The sequence below is a fragment of the Mobula hypostoma genome, chromosome 1 (genome assembly GCF_963921235.1).
Source record: "Mobula hypostoma chromosome 1, sMobHyp1.1, whole genome shotgun sequence".
NCBI lineage: Eukaryota > Metazoa > Chordata > Chondrichthyes > Myliobatiformes > Myliobatidae > Mobula > Mobula hypostoma.
In genome coordinates, this window is record NC_086097.1 from 248580220 (window position 1) to 248596782 (window position 16563).

At 44.0% G+C, this 16563-nt stretch overlaps 1 protein-coding gene across 1 annotated transcript in view; it reads left to right on the forward strand.

Annotated features, from left to right (window-relative positions):
- Positions 1-16563, forward strand: part of sdha (succinate dehydrogenase complex, subunit A, flavoprotein (Fp)) — a 61144-nt gene that overhangs the window by 35383 nt on the left and 9198 nt on the right. The window contains exons 9-13 of the mRNA XM_063066867.1: positions 2649-2844; positions 5525-5696; positions 9077-9195; positions 11675-11786; positions 13271-13401. Coding sequence (XP_062922937.1) covers positions 2649-2844; positions 5525-5696; positions 9077-9195; positions 11675-11786; positions 13271-13401 — 730 coding nt within the window. The remainder of the gene's footprint in view (positions 1-2648; positions 2845-5524; positions 5697-9076; positions 9196-11674; positions 11787-13270; positions 13402-16563) is intronic.

The window sequence follows — 16563 nt, forward strand, 5'->3', positions numbered from 1 at the left end:
AACAGAGTCTTGTGATCTCAAGAAAAGTGACTAGAATGATCACTCACTGTTGAACTACGCACCTCCCTCACACATTGATATCTCTGACGCAGGCAGCACCATGATCCGCACTAGGTCCAGCTCCTTCAGTTTCTCCACAATCAGCAACTCACTGATGGGGTAGACTTTCAATACTTAAAGTTCTTAATGTCCAGCAAGGTCTTGCAATGATCAAAAAATACATTTAAAAGGCTCAGTAACAACTTTGGTTCCCATAGAAGCTGCTACAGTCGAGCGCACCACCATCTTACTGGAAGTTCATGACTAACCTGTTGCTAGGGTTTCTATTAAACCTTTCTCCTCTCACCTTAATCCTATTGTTTAGTTTTAGTCTCCCCATCCCTATTAAGCATTTTAATAGGGTGACACGGTAATGTACTGGTTAGCACAGCGCTTTACAGCAGTGGTCCCCAACCATCGGGCCGCAAAGCATGTGCTACCGGGCCGCGAGGAAACGAATTGAGTCAGCTGCACCTTTCCTCATTCCCTGTCACGCCCACTGTTGAACTTGAACGCATGCGAGATCATCAGTCGGTCATTAACCTACAACTACTCTGAGTAAAAAACAAATGTTGCTTGAGAGTTTCTTTGGAAGAGGTGGTAGGGGACATAAAAGGCCTAACGATGATGATAATGCAGAGCCAGCTGAGGCCGAGACTGCAAAAAAAAAGAAATCTTCCTTCAACAGAAAATACGATGAGTCGTACATAAAATATGGCTTTATTGCGACCGGTGACTCACATGCTCCAAGCCCCCTGTGTGTGATATGTGGAGACAAGCTGTCTAATGAGGCAATAAAGCCCTCAAAACTGCGAGTCCAAGCACCCTGCACCTAAAGACAAATCCGTTGAGTTTTTTGAGGGAAAATATGCGCTGTGTGTTTAATATTCAAACGTTACTTAAAATGTTATGATGTTATTGACTTATAAGTGACATAATTATCACTATATTCATGCGAGGAAAGTATGCACTGTGCGTTTAATAAATTTGTTAGGTAAACCCTTTTAGAAACGAAATTGAGTGTATTAGCCACTTATGAGCGACTTATAGTTGACTTATCACCTATATTCCGGTCGTGATTAACAAACGCCCCCTCCCAATCGGCCGGTCTGCAATAATATTGTCAATATTGAACCGGTCCACAGTGCAAAACAGGTTGGGGACCCCTGCTTTACAGTACCAGGAACATAGTATACAGTACCTGGGTTCAATTCCTGCTGCTTTCTGTAAGGAGTTTGTATATTCTCCCCATGACTTGTGTGCTGCAGCTTCCTCTCACTGTCCAAAAACCTACCGGTTAGTAGGTTAATTTGGTCCCATGTTTAGGCTAGGATTAAATTGGGGAGTTGCTGAGCAACATGGCTCAAAGGGCCTATTCCCCACTGTATCTCAATAATAGTATCTGCCTGTACAGCCTCCTCTGGCAACTCTTCTCAGATGTTCACCACCCTCCACATTGTGGAAAAAAAACTAACCTTTCAGATCCCCTTTAAGTTTCTCCACTTACCCTAAACCGGTGTTCTCTGGTCCTAGGTAGTAGTCATAGTCATACTTTATTGATTCCGAGGGAAATTGGTTTTCGTTACAGTTGCACCATAAATAATAAATAGTAATAAAACCATAAATAGTTAAATAATAATATGTAAATTATGCCAGTAAATTATGAAATAAGTCCAGGACCAGCCTGTTGGCTCAGGGTGTCTGACCCTCCAAGGGAGGAGTTGTAAAGTTTGATGGCCACAGGCAGGAATGACTTCCTATGACGCTCTGTGTTGCATCTCGGTGGAATGAGTCTCTGGCTGAATGTACTCCTGTGCCCACCCAGTACATTATGTAGTGGATGGGAGACATTGTCCAAGATGGCATGCAACTTAAACAGCATCATCTTTTCAGACACCACCGTCAGAGAGTTCAGTTCCATCCCCACAACATCACTGGCCTTATGAATGAGTTTGTTGATTCTGTTAATGTCTGCTACCCTCAGCCTGCTGCCCCAGCACACAACAGCAAACATGATGGCACTGGCCACCACAGACTCGTAGAACATCCTCAGCATTGTCCGGCAGATGTTAAAGGACCTCAGTCTCCTCAGGAAATAGAGACGGCTCTGACCCTTCTTGTAGACAGCCTCAGTGTTCTTAGACCAGTCCAGTTCCCCTGCCCTTGAAAAAGATTGAGACTGTCCCATCTTTGCCCCTCATAAATTTGTAAATCTCTATAAGATCATCTGTAGCCTCACACATTTAAGAGAGGGTAAACCAGCTTATCCACTCACTCTCTCTTTATTGGTAAAACCCTCCATTGCAGGAAACAAACTGGTGAATCTCTTTCTTTCTGACATATCCTTCCTGAATACTGTACAGTGATACAGATGAGGACTAACCCAGATTTTGTACAACTTCAATATGACATCCCATCTCTTATGCTAAAGAACATGACTTGTTTATATGAACCTGGCAGATGCAATGTCGATTGATGTAATATTTTGATAGGAATAGTTTAATTTTCATTTTTTGACTTGTATATTTTTGACTATATAAGAATTGAAAGTAATAATTTATCTGATGTTTTCTATGATTATTGACATTTTCTTTCAATTCTATTAACAGAGGGTGTGGCCCTGAAAAAGACCATGTTTACCTGCAGCTGCACCACCTGCCCCCGGAGCAGCTGGCAATGCGACTGCCTGGCATTTCAGAAACTGCCATGATTTTTGCTGGTGTGGATGTCACCAAAGAGCCAATTCCAGTTTTGCCTACAGTGCATTACAATATGGGGGGTGTTCCCACCAACTACAGAGGACAGGTAATACACTCAAGTGATTCTGCAGATGCTGGAAATCCAGATTAACACAAAGTGCCTGGGGGAGCTCAGCAGGTCAGGCAGCATCAATGGAGAGGAATAAATAGTGGACGTTTCTAAGATCGAGACCCTTCATCAGGACCTGCTGAAGGATCTCGGCCTATAGCATTTACTTTGTTTTCTCACCACCTGGTGATTTGGCCAACAACAGAAAATAAGGAGGCGTGGGATCCAAGGGGACATTGCTTTGTGGATCTAGAACTGGCTTGCCCACAGAAGGCAAAGAGTGGTTGTAGACGGATCATATTCTGCATGGAGGCCGATGACCAGTGGCGTGCCTCAGGGATCTGTTCTGGGACCCTTACTCTTTATGATTTTTATAAATGACCTGGATGAGGAAGTGGAGGGATGGGTTAGTAAATTTGCTCATGACACAAAGGTTGGGGGTGTTGTGGGTAGTGTGGAGGGCTGTCAGAGGTTACAGCGGGACATTGATAGGATGCAAAACTGGGCTGAGAAGTAGCAGATGGAGTTCAACCCAGCTAAGTTTGAGGTGGTTCATTTTGGTAGGTCAACTATGATGGCAGAATATAGTATTAATGGTAAGACTCTTGGCAGTGTGGAGGATCAGAGGGATCTTGGGGTCTAAGTCTATAGGGCACTCATAGCTGCTATGCAGGTTGACTCTGTGGTTAAGAAGTCATATGGTGCATTGGCCTTCATCAATCATGGGATTGAGTTTAAGAGCCGAGAGGTAATGTTGCAGCTGTATAGGACCCTGGTCTACTTGGACTACTGTGCTCACTTCTGGTTGCCTCACTACTGGAAGGATGTGGAAACCATAGAAAGGGTGCAGAGGAGATTTACAAGTATGTTGCCTGGATTGGGGAGCATGCCTTATGAGAATAGGTTGAGTGAACTTGGCCTTTTCTCCTTGGAGTGACGGAGGATGAGAAGTGACCTGATAGAGGTATACAAGATAATGAGAGGCATTGATCTTGTAGATAGTCAGAGACTTTTCCCCAGGGCTGAAATGGCTAGCACAAGAGGATACAGGTTTAAGGTGCTGGGGAGTAGGTACAGAGGAGATGTCGGGTAGGTTTTTTTACTCAAAGAGTGGTGAGTACGTGGAATAGGCTGCCGGCAATGGTGTGGAGGCGGATACGATAGGGTCTTTTAAGAGACTTTTGGATAGGGACATGGAGCATAGTAAAATGGAGGGCTATAGGTAAGCCTAGTAATTTCTAAGGATGGGACATGTTCGGCACAACTTTGTGGGCTGAAGGGACTGTATTGTGCTGTAGGTATTCTATGTTTCTAGAATTGGCTATGCTTACCCACACACTTGTGGCTGGAGGGTGAACCGTCAGAAATATATAAAACTGAGAGGCATGGATGTTTTCTTCCATGTTGGGAATGTCAAATACCAAAGGGAAGGCGGGGGGGGCTGGTGGAGAGGGGGTAAGTTTAAAGAAGATTTGCAAAGCATAGCTTTCTGCAGCTTACTTCAGTCCTATGCAGTGCCTCCCCTCCATACCAGACAGCGATGCAGCCAGTTAGAATACCAGACCTGACAAAGGGTCTCGGCCCGAATCATTAACTCTATATTCCTTTGCACAGGTGCTTCCTGACCTGCTGAATTCTTCCAGCATTTTGTGTGTTGTACTATAAAGTCATGAAACAAAGAAGGTACCACTATTGTTCCTTGACAAGGTCATTTTAGTATGTGGTCTACTATGAATAATATGAATCTCAATCTCCTTAAGCCAGTAGAAACAAAATTATATTCTGTTTTCTTTAGGAACTTGGTACATTTACAGCATTGACACTAGTGTTATGTGAAAATAACAAAACCATAAGACACAGGAGCTGAATTAGACCATTCAGCCCATCGAATCTGCTTCACCATTCCATCATGGCTGATTTATCATCCCTCTCAACCCCATTCTACTTTCATCTGTAACCTTTGATCCCCCAACTAACCTATTAACCTCCACTTTAAGTATACCTGATGACTTGTCTGTGGCAATGAAATCCACAGATTTATGACCCTTTGGCTAAAGAAATTACTCCTCAGCTCTGTTCTAAATGGACACCCATCTATTCTGAGGCTGTGCCCTCTGGTCCTAGACTCCCCCACTATAGAGAACATCTCCACATCCATTCTATCTGTGCCTACCAATATTCAAAAGGTTCAATGAGAACCCCGTTCCTATTTTTCTAAATAGAGCCTCATACACAAACCCTTTCATTCCCAGGATCATTCTCATGAGCCTTCACTGGGCCCTCTCCAATGCCAGCACATCGATTCTTAGATAAGTGGCCCAAAACTGTTTGCAATACTCCAATTGCGTTCTGACCAATGCCTTATAAAGCTTCAGAATTGTATCCTTGCTTTTATATTCAAATCCTCTCAAATTGTATGTCAACGTTACATTTGCCTCCCTCACCACTGACTCAATCTGCAAGTTAACCCTGCAGCAACCTGTCATATAATGAAGCTTGCCACAGAAATTGCTCGGTAATGGTAGGGTCCATGGCATAAAAAAGGTTGGGAATCCCTGCTCTAGAGTGTTCATGAAGTATACACTTTTTTAAAACAGCTTATCTGAAGGGAAATATGTATGGCTCACGTTATAAAAATAGTTTCACCACATTTGAGTGTATAATTTGCTTCTTGCAGGTGATCAAGTATGTAAATGGTAAAGATGTTGTCGTCCCTGGTCTCTATGCTTGTGGTGAAGCTGCTAGTGCTTCTGTACACGGAGCTAATCGGCTTGGAGCAAACTCCCTACTCGACTTAGTTGTGTTTGGTCGTGCCTGTGCCCTCACCATTGCAGAAACGTCCAAGCCTGGTAAGCTTTCTGACTCATTTTGAAATTAAGCAAACATTCCCAGAGCACGTGACTTTGCATCACATAGTGTTCTAACCGATCAAGGTTAAAATAGGTTCTTGATTATGGGTTTTTTGTTCGTACAAAATGTCAGTGTTTGGAGGGCAAGTATTTATTCCTTGCCAAATAATGTTGGAGGATGAGAGGTAACTTGATTGAGGTGTATGAAACAACACACAAAATTCTGGAGGTCACCCATTTTAATTCCACTTCCCATTCCCATTCTGATATTTCAATCCGTGGCCTCCTCGACTGTTGTGATGAGACCACACTCAGGTTGGAGGAACAACACCTTGTATTCCGTTTGGGTAGCCCCCAACCTGTTGGCATGAACATCGATTTCTCACAATTTCAGTAATGCCCCCACCCTCTCCTTCACCATTCCCCATCCCCTTTTCCTTCTCTCACCTTATCTCCTTGCCTGCCCATCAGCTCCCTCTGGTTCTTCTTCCCCACCAACCCCCTTTCTTTCTTTCTTGGCCTTCTATCCTCACCTATCAGACTCCCCCCTTCTCCAGCCCTGTATCTCACCAATCAACTTCCCAGCTCTTTACTTCATCCAACTCCCTCCCGGTTTCACCTATCACCTTGAATTTCTCTCTCCCCTCCCCCACTTTTTAAATCTACTCCTCAGCATTTTTCCCCAGTCCTGCCGAAGGGTCTCAGCCCGAAACGTCGATCCTACTCTTTTCTATAGATGCTGCCTGGCCTGCTGAGTTCCCCCAGCATTGTGTGTGTGTTGCTTGGATTTCCAGCATCTGCAGATTTTCTGCCTCTTGGCACCTCGTACATCTCTAGCAAAATAGATTGAGTGGACAGGTAGAGACGTTTTCCCAGAGTAGAAATGGCTAATGCCAGGGGACATCATTTTAATGTGATTGGGAGAAAGTATAGGGGAGAAGTTTTTTTTACACAGAGAATGGGTGTGTGGAACTCCCCGTAAGGGTGGTGGTAGATGCAGATATATTAGGGGCATTTACAGTAAGAGACTATTTGTTAGATATATGATAGAAAAATGGAGCATTACGTAAGAAGAACAGGTTAGATTGATGTTAGAATAGGTTAAAAGATTAGCACAATTTTGTGGGCTGGAGGGCCTGTACTATGATTTACAGTTCAGTGCTTTGTTTAGAGCCCTAAGCGGTTCATCGAAAATGCCACTTTGCAACATCTGCTTATTGTAGAGGACCACAAAATCAGTTAAAAATCTTAAGGTGGCCACAGGATCCTACAGTACGATATACTGTGGTTCATAGAGAATTAAAATTGGAATTTTGAACCTTGGGTTTATGGTAACTATTTCTCACACGTTTAAGAACATGGGTTCCAAGTTTTCAGTGTTGGAATCCAACATTGTTGAGGTAACAGTGTGGAATAGGCCCTTCAAGCCACCACACTGCCCAGCAATGCCAAATTTTAATCCTAGCCTAATCACGGGACAGTTTACAATAACCAACTAACTTACTTACCAGTACGTCTTTGGACTGTGCGAGAAAACCAGAGCTCCTGGAGGAAACCCACGTGGTCACAGAAAGACCATGCAAAACTCCTCACAGGCAGCGGAGGGAATTGAACCAGGGTCACCTGTGCTGTAAAGTGTTGTGCTGACCACTAAACTACCATGAAACAAATAAGCAAATTCCATTGTCTGCCTCCCACCCAGTCAATTTCTCTCTCCTTCCTATTCTTCCCCACCAACAGTTAACAGGATTTCTTTATTAAGGTACCAATTGGAGCGTATATTGCAATATCCAGTGTTAGGACAGCTTTATAACTTCTGTTAAATAGCAAGTAAACTTTGTTACTTTTTGTCTTTCATATCCATGAATTTTTCTTGATGTATCACATCCTAAGTATGTTCACTATTACACAGCAGCCAACATTCATTCACCAGGGACCACATTAAAGTACAAAATCCAAAGTAAATTTATTATCAAAGTACATATGTGTCACCATATACAACCCTGAGATTCATTTTCTTACAGGCATTCACAGCAGAACAAAGAAATGTGACAATCAATGAAAAATACAAATAAAGACTGACAAACAACCAATGGCAAAAGAAGGCAAACTGCAAATAAAAATAAAGACAGGCCAAGTAATGTTATTTGACTGATCCAAATGTTAAGTATAACTTTACCTCTCCCCACCCTGCTTTCTGCAGGGATCACTCTCTCCATGATCCCCGGTCCATTCGTCCCTCCCCACTAATCTTCCTCCCTCTGGTGTCTTCCCCCTCCCTTTCCAGTCCTGAAGAAGATCTTGGCCTGAAACGTCAACTGTTTATTCATTTTCATAGTTTCTGCCTGACCCATTCCACGTCCCATTCCCATTCTGATATGTCTATCCATGGCCTCCCCTACTGTAAAGATGAAACCACACTCAGATTGGAGGAACAATACCTTATATTCCGTCTGGGTAGCCTCCAACCTGATGGCATGAACATTGACTTCTCAAACTTCTGCTAATGCCCCACCTCCCCCTCGTACCCCATCCCTTATTTGTTTATATACACATTTTTTTTCTCTCTCTCCTTTTTCTCCCTCTGTCCCTCTGACTATACCCCTTGCCCATCCTCTGGGTTTTTCCCCCCTCCCCCTTTTCCTTCTCCCTGGGCCTCCTGTCCTATGATCCTCTCATATCCCTTTTGCCAATCACCTGTCCAGCTCTTGGCTCCATCCCTCCCCCTCCTGTCTTCTCCTATCATTTTGGATCTCCCCCTCCCCCTCCCACTTTCAAATCTCTTACTAGCTCTTCCTTCAGTTAGTCCTGACGAAGGGTCTCGGCCCGAAACGTCATCTGTACCTCTTCCTAGAGATGCTGCCTGGCCTGCTGTGTTCACCAGCAACTTTGATGTGTGTTGCTTGAATTTTCAGCATCTGCAGAATTCCTCGTGTTCTGCCTGACCTGCTGAGTTCCTCCAGCATTTTGTGTGAGTTGCTTTGGGTTTTCAGCATCTGCAGACTTTCTCGTGTTGATGTTACTTGAGGATAGTGTTATGAGCTGGAAAACAGTTCATCACAGAACAGTACAGTCCTTTGGTAAGCTTACTACACTGAGCTTACAGACTAAGTTCCACGTTGGCAGGGTATGATCACACAACCTTCTGAAACTTGATGTGAGAATGCTCACTAACTATTGTTACATGATCATGTTTTGGCTTTTTTTTGTTTTCTTGTGCTCTTTATACATGCTTGAATGTGAAAGATCTTGGGGAGACTACAGCTACAACAATACTGTTTTTCTTTGTGGAAGAATTACTATCAACAGAATAGAATTGGATTCTTTTTAAAATCATGTCTTTGTATCTGAAGTGCTATTCTTTCTTGCTGCAAACCCAGGAGAAACTCTTGCACCAATTAATCCAAATGCCGGGGAGGAGTCAGTGGCGAACCTGGACAGAATGCGGTTTGCCGATGGAAGCACTCGCACGTCCGAGCTCCGTCTGAACATGCAGAAGGTGAGGAACAGGGGCAACTTTCAGGAATTACTCAGTCAATATATTTCACAGCTTTTGTATATTATGGGGTAATTGAAGTCACTGTTGAAAATAGGGGTGCCGGTGTTTAAAAGGCTTTCTATGATTCTGCTTAACTGGTGTCTATTTAGTGCAAATATTAATGAATATTCCTATTAAAACTATTAAAGATCGGTTAGCGCTTTGAGGTTGACGTTTCCTCCTGCCTATGACTTGGGGTGATGGAATGTCTATGTGAGGATATGAAACATGGTCAGAAATGTTCAGCATGGACTAGATGGGCCAGAGGGCCTGTTTTTGTGCTGTAGTGCTGTATGACTCCATGTGCAATGAATGTTTCTGGGCTGAATTGTACAACAGTACCAATATGTTCCTTACAGGGTGGTATGGTAAGGTGGCGCTTAGCCTAACAATTTACACCACCAGCAGTTCGGATTCAATTCCTGCTGCTGTCTGTAAGGAGTTTGTTTGTTCTCCCCGTGATCGTGTGGGTTTCCTCCGGGTGCTTCAGTACCCTCCCACGTTCCAAAGACGTACAGGTTAGGGTTAGTAAGCTGTGGGGATCCTATGTTGGTGCCAAAGGCATGGCGGCACTTGCAGGCTGCCCACGGTGCACCCTCAGACTGTGTTGGTCATTGACAGAAATGACACATTTCACAGTATGTTTTGATGTACATGTGAAAAATAAAGCTAATCCTTAATCTTCTCAAGGTTGTTCATAACGCTGAGTGGCTTCCTTGCCCCATCGGTGTACTTTCTATGGCGCAGGGTAGGCCGCGGATATACGTTCAGTGGCCACTTTATTAGGTACGCCTGTTCACCTCGTTAATGCAAAGCATGTGGCAGCAACTCGATGCACAGAAACGTGCAGGCATTGTCAAGCGGTTCAGTTGTTGTTCAGACCAAACTTCAGAATGGGGAAGAAATGTGATCTAAGTGACAGACCTGAAGGAGGGTCTCAACTCCAAACATCGACGGTTTACTCTTTTCCATCGATGCTGCCTGGCCTGCTGAGTTCCTCAGATTTTCTCTCGTTTCTGACTGTGGAATGATTGTGCCAGACGTGGCAGTTTTGAGTATCGGTGAAACTGTTGATCTCCTGGGATTTTCACACACAGCAGTCTCTAGAGTTTACAGAGAATGGTGCAAATAACAAAAAACATCCAATGAGCGGCAGTTCTGTGAGCGAAACCGCCTTGTTAATGAGAGAGGTCAGAGGAGAATGGTCAGACTGGTTCAATCTGACAAGAAGGCGACAATAAACAGCAATATAAAAAGTGTTTTGAAGTGTGTGCAGTGTAGTGGTGGGGTAATAGATGACGATGGGATGCTGACTTCTTGGGGGATGGGGAGAAACTTTTAAGATGGTGTGAAGTTTTTGTTTTAATTGGGCTTTCTGGAAAGAAGCTGCAGTGATGGTAGACTGCAGCCAATGACCTTTTCTGCTGACATGATAGTTCACTATAGCTTTCATGTATTGTGAGAGGGTGCTGCAGATTACCAGACACAAATAGCTGATGCAAAGATGTGCTCTATGATGGCAGTGTAGAATTGCACCAGTATGTACTACGGAAGGTGGAATTTTACAAACTGCTGCAAGAAATGCATTTTCTGTCGAGTCTCTGTATTAGCCCTATTAAGCCATTTGAAAACTGTGTATTAGATACCTTTTAATCTTCTAAAATGAAGTAAATGGAGGGGTAATTTAGACAACCTAACCTTTTAATTTAACCCTATAAGTCTCAATGGTGCTTTGACGTCAAAGCATGAGAATTGACAGTTCACATTTGTAATCTGTATCGCGAATGGCAAACGTCAGTCCTTGCTCATACTACATTCAAAATGGAAATGATCTTGTTACAAGGGACCAAACTGCAATTGCCAGATTTGCATCAGGGTAGCAAGTTAGTATTCTTTGGCTTCAATGATCTAAAATCAGTTATATTTTAACATAATATGGTTTTCAGTAGCCTAATCCTGCTCCTATGATGTAACCCTAACCCTGAGTCTTTCAAATGGGGAAGGAAATCGGAGCACGCGGAGGAAAGCCACGCAGTCACGGGAGAACGTACAAACTCCTTACAGACAGCGGTGGGAATTGAACCACTGATCACTGATGCAGTTATGTGTTACACCAACCGCAATGCTATAGGTTTCTTTATGTAGCTTCCCTCACACTGGTGCACTCTTCTGAACAAAGTGTAGCTACCAAAAGACATTTTTGCTAATAAACTTATATCTCATCTTTCAAATTAAGCCTTTGCCAGCTTGCCTCCTTTAGCAGTGTGTTAGCGAGTTGATCATTATTTTAATCAGTAATGAAGGATGTGTTGAAATGATGTCAGTGGTTAAGTGTAAATTTAATTAGGAAATTAATCGGTTTGAATGGGCTATAAAATGTCTTGATGCTGATTGGGGATGTACGGAAGATTAATGTTCACTTAATTCTTGCCTTCTGCAGTGCATGCAAAGTCACGCAGCAGTGTTCCGCACGGGGTCAGTGCTTAAAGAAGGCTGTGACAAGCTGAGTGATCTATACAATTGCTTGAGTGACATCAAGACATTTGACAGAGGTGAATGTATTTCCTAAAATAGAAACAAAGGATGCTGGAAATAGACAGCGGATTGGGTAACCTTTGTGGAGAGAGAAATACAGTTAATTGCTGGGGTCATTGTCCTTTGTAACAAAAGGTTCATGACTTTCTTGATTAATTTATTTATAAGGCTTTAAGGCATTGGTCAGCAGTTTGTGGGCTAATGGCATTTGAGAGGGACTAGAGGACGTTCAAGAGAATGAGCTTGGGAATGAAAGGGTTAACACAAGTGTTTGAAGGCTCTGGGCCCGTACTCGCTGGAGTTTAGAAGAATGACAGGGGATCTCGGTGAAACCTATCGAATGTGAAGAGCATGTTTCTGAAACTGGGAGAGTCTTGGACCAGAGGGCACAGATTCAGAATACAAGGAGATCCCTTTAGAACAGAGATGAGGAGGAATTTCTTTAGCCAGAGAGTGGTGAATATGTGGAATTCATTGCCACAGACTGCTGTGGTGGCCACGTCATTGGGTGTATTTAAAGTGGAGGTTGACAGGTTCTTGATTAGTCAGGGCGTCAGAGGTTGTGGGGAGAAGGCAGAGAAATGGGGTTGAGAAAAATAATAAATCAGCCTTGATAGAATGGCAGAGCAGATTCAAAGGGCTAAAAGGCCTAACTTTACTCCCATCTGCCACAAGCAGGACTTCCTGGTGGCCAAATATTTCAATTCCGATTCCCATTCATTTTCCGAAGTGCTGATCCCTGGCTTCTCTTGTGCCAAGATGAGGCCACCCTCCTTATAATCCATCTGGGTACCCTCCAACCTGATTGCATGAATATCGATGTCTCCTTTTGATAAACAAATTCCCCCTTCCCCCAATTCCCCACTCTGATCTTTTACTTCTCACCTGCCTGTTACTTCCCCCGGGTCCCCTCCGCTTTCCCTTTCTGCTATGATCCACTCTCATATCAGATTCTTCCTTCTCCAGCCCTTGACCTTTCCCACACACTTGGCTTCATCTATCACCTTCCAGCTACCCTCTTTCCCTCCCCCTCCCACCCCATCGTTCCCCTTCCTTCTCAGTCCTGAAGGTTTCAGCTCGAAACGTCAACTGAAGAGACCAGTATTGTATGTGGAGGCCAGTAGGGTGGAAGTAGAGGATCTGAGCCGTTCTATGTTCTTGCAAGCATATACTCGCTCTAAGTTTTAAGAGGAGAAGGATTTCAAGTAGAGGTGCAAGAAAGGTCAGATGTGGTTAAGGGGTTGTCAATTACGATAGGGGGAAGTTAGCAGTTCATGAAGAAAGATCTTTCTTCAAGGCATTGATGTTATCTGTGATCATCAGAACCGTTAGGACTATTCCAGAGGAACTGGGAGAATGAAATGGGGTGGGATCTTCTTTGATTCTGGTTATGAGCAGTTTAGTGGTGAGGATCTTGTGATTAATAAGCACAGTACTTATTTCAAATGTGCTGAGTGGTCAGTAAACTGTGTTTAATGAGAGCTTATGCTGTTTGTTTCAGGTATCGTTTGGAATTCTGACCTGATTGAGACCTTGGAGCTGCAAAACTTGATGCTGTGTGCCTTGCAGACGATCTACGGTGCAGAGGCTCGCAAGGAAAGCAGAGGAGCACATGCTCGGGAGGACTTCAAGGTCAGAGTCATCTGACAATGTGATGGGATCAAACAACATAACTCTGTTATGTCACATATCGGAGCTGGGCGCTGAATCTTTACTGCATCAAAAGTGCCTAAAAGATAACCATGGAATACAGAAAAGGCCATGGATAATCAGCAGATCAGATAGCAGTTCTGATGAGGGGTCATTGGCCAGAAACGTTAGTTAGACTCTTAGAGTACTACATCACAGTAACAGGCCCTTCGGTCCATCTAGTCCATTTTAACTATTATTCTGCCCGGTCCCATCAACCTTCACTTGACCATATCCTTCCATCCGTGTACTTATACAACCTTCTTTTAAATGTTCAAAGGTACAAGTTAATGTCAGAGAAGCGTATACAATATACGTACATCCTGAAATGCTTTTTTTTCCCCGCAACAATCCACGAAAACAGAGGAGTGCCCCAAGAATGAACGACAGTTAAATGTTAGAACCCCAAAGTACCCCCCCCAGCTCCCCTCCCGTGCGTAAGCGGCTGCGAGCAGCAATCCCCCACTCCCACCGGCAAAAATAAAGCACACCCGCTACCAGCACTCAAGCATGAGCTAAGCAATAGCAAAGACACAGACTTGCAGTTACCCCAAAGACCACATTGTTCACCTGATAATTCGACATGCTGCAGGCTCTCTCTCTCCTAATAAGGGAGAAAGAGATGACTCTATTTTCCAGCGAGCGGGGAGACATAACAAACAACTCACTAGTTTACAATGTCAAAAGTCCGTTACGTTGCGATTTTCGAGCCCTATGCCTGAAGATCTCAAGGATCCCAGGTCCCCAGGCACACGGCAGATGTTCCGACTCTCCCAACGACACACGGGTCTCCTGTGGCGACACCAACCCTTGATCCACCCGTCTCCAGTTCCACAAGATGCCAGGCTTCGGAATCCGTGCTGAAATCTTAGGCCAAGCCTTTGGCATGCTGAACAACAACGGCCGATTACGGAACCCCGAGAGCGGGTCCCATTCCCGGCAAAGAACCGTGGTCAGCGTGTATCTCCAGATCAGGGTCTTCAAAAGAACCTTGAAAGGGAAAAATAGAGATGTTAAAGATGGAAATGGAGCTGTTTTCGAAGATGCCAGCAAAGGAGTCGCCATTGGGTACCATAACTACTCAGCTCCGCCTCCTAACATTGAATGTTGAAATTGAAATTGCACCACTTCCACTGGTAGCTCGTTCCACACTCTCCCCACCCTCTGAGTGATGAAGTTCACCCTCCTGTTCCCCTTAAACATTTCTCCTTTCATCTTAACCCATGACCTCTTACTCCAGTCTACACAGGAGATGCCCAATCTGCTAAGCAGATTCAGATTCATTCGTTTATCACTTGTACCTCAAAGCATACAGTAAATGCATCATTTGTGTTAACAGCCAACGCACTCAAGGGGGCAGCATGCAAGTATCACTATGACAACAGATAAACAAGACTCTATCCTCCCTCCCTCCCACCCATTCACTCACTCACTCACGTATTCACTCATATACACAGACACGTCTCCAACCGCAGGACAGACCTCCTACCACCACTTGGCCGTGGACCTGCATATTTTCAACATCTGCAATTGTTTTCCTTACCATTAAAACCTACCCTCTGTGAATAATGTTATGAATGTTGAGAACATTTATTGACCTTTCAAATAATTTCCCCTAATTTAATCATTGAATTTTAATTCATCTTTTCAGCTTCATTTCCTGGCCTCGGAATAGAATATCTTGTCAGAACCAGGGAAGCTCAGTTATTCACTTTAGTGAGATGCCTGTGGGGCGCTTAGAGTAAAGAAATTTCCTCCAGTGCAAGATGCCATCGTGAGGCAAACAAATTAATATCTTTAAAAAAAATCATAGTTGAAGATGATTTGCTAGAGGTATACAAAATGATATGAGGCATAGACTGAGAGTCTTTGCCAGCGTGGAAATGGCTAATACAATGGGGCCCTTTTCGGTGGGCTGCGATCAGCACAGAGTCAAAAAAACAGCACGGGTGCTTTGGGGACTTTTTAGCGAGCAGCAAAGTGACCTGTTAGACACTGAACACCCATTGTGTGAGTGGACAGTGTTAGAGTGGTCAGGCTTAGGCGGGAACAGTTCTGGGCAAGCTCACTTTCTGTTAATATATAACTAGTCACTGAGAATAGGTCCACAATTAGTGATATGTTCCTTGTGTGAGATGTGCGAAGTATGGGAGATCTCCAATCTCCCTGATAACTACATCTCCACAAAGTGCACCAGCCTGCAGCTCCTTAGAGACTGTGTTAGGGAACTGGAGCTGCAGCAGGATGACCTTCGGCTCATATGGGAGAACGAGGAGATGATAGGAGCCCTAAGTTCCAGGAGGGGGAAAGGTAAAAAGGCAGCCAATACAGAATAGCCCTGTGGCTGTTGCCCTCAATAATAAGTACACCATTTTGGGTACTGTTGGGGGTGGGGGTGGGGGGTTGACGTATGCATGGCTGAAGAATTGGTGCAGGGGCAGAGTTTCAGATTTCTGGATCATTGGGCTCTCTTCTGGGGAGGTAATGACGTGTATAAAAAGATATGGGTTCTACCTGGACCCGAGGGGGATCAACATCCCTGTGGGCAGGTTTGCTGGAGCTGTCAAGAATTTAAACTAATTTTTCAGGGGGGGTGGAAGCCAGAGTGATAGGGCTGAGGATGGGGCAGCTGATGTGCAAGCAGAGGCAGTATGTAATGAGCCTGTGAGGAAGGACAGGCAGATGATAGGGCAAAATTGCAGTCAGTGGGAAGAGTTAAAGTGTAACAGAAGGTCAAAATTGAAAAGAGTGATGAATACAGGACTAAAGGTTGTATTTCAATGCACAGAGTAAAGTAGAATACTGAATAAGGTAGATGATCTTATAGTGCAGATGGAGATTGGCAAGTATGATGTTGTGGGCATTGCTGAGTCATGGCTGAAAAAAATCATAGTTGGCAGCTTAACATCCGAGGATACACATTTTATTGAAAGGACAGGTAGGTAGGCAGTGGGGGGGTGGTTAATGTATGAGGATAGTTCTGGCCCTTTACTCACTGGAGTTTAGAAGAATGAGGGGGGATCTCAGTGAAAGCTATTGAATCTTGAAAGGCCAAGATAGTGGATGTGGAAAGGATGTTTCCTAGTCTAGAACCAGAGAGAGCAG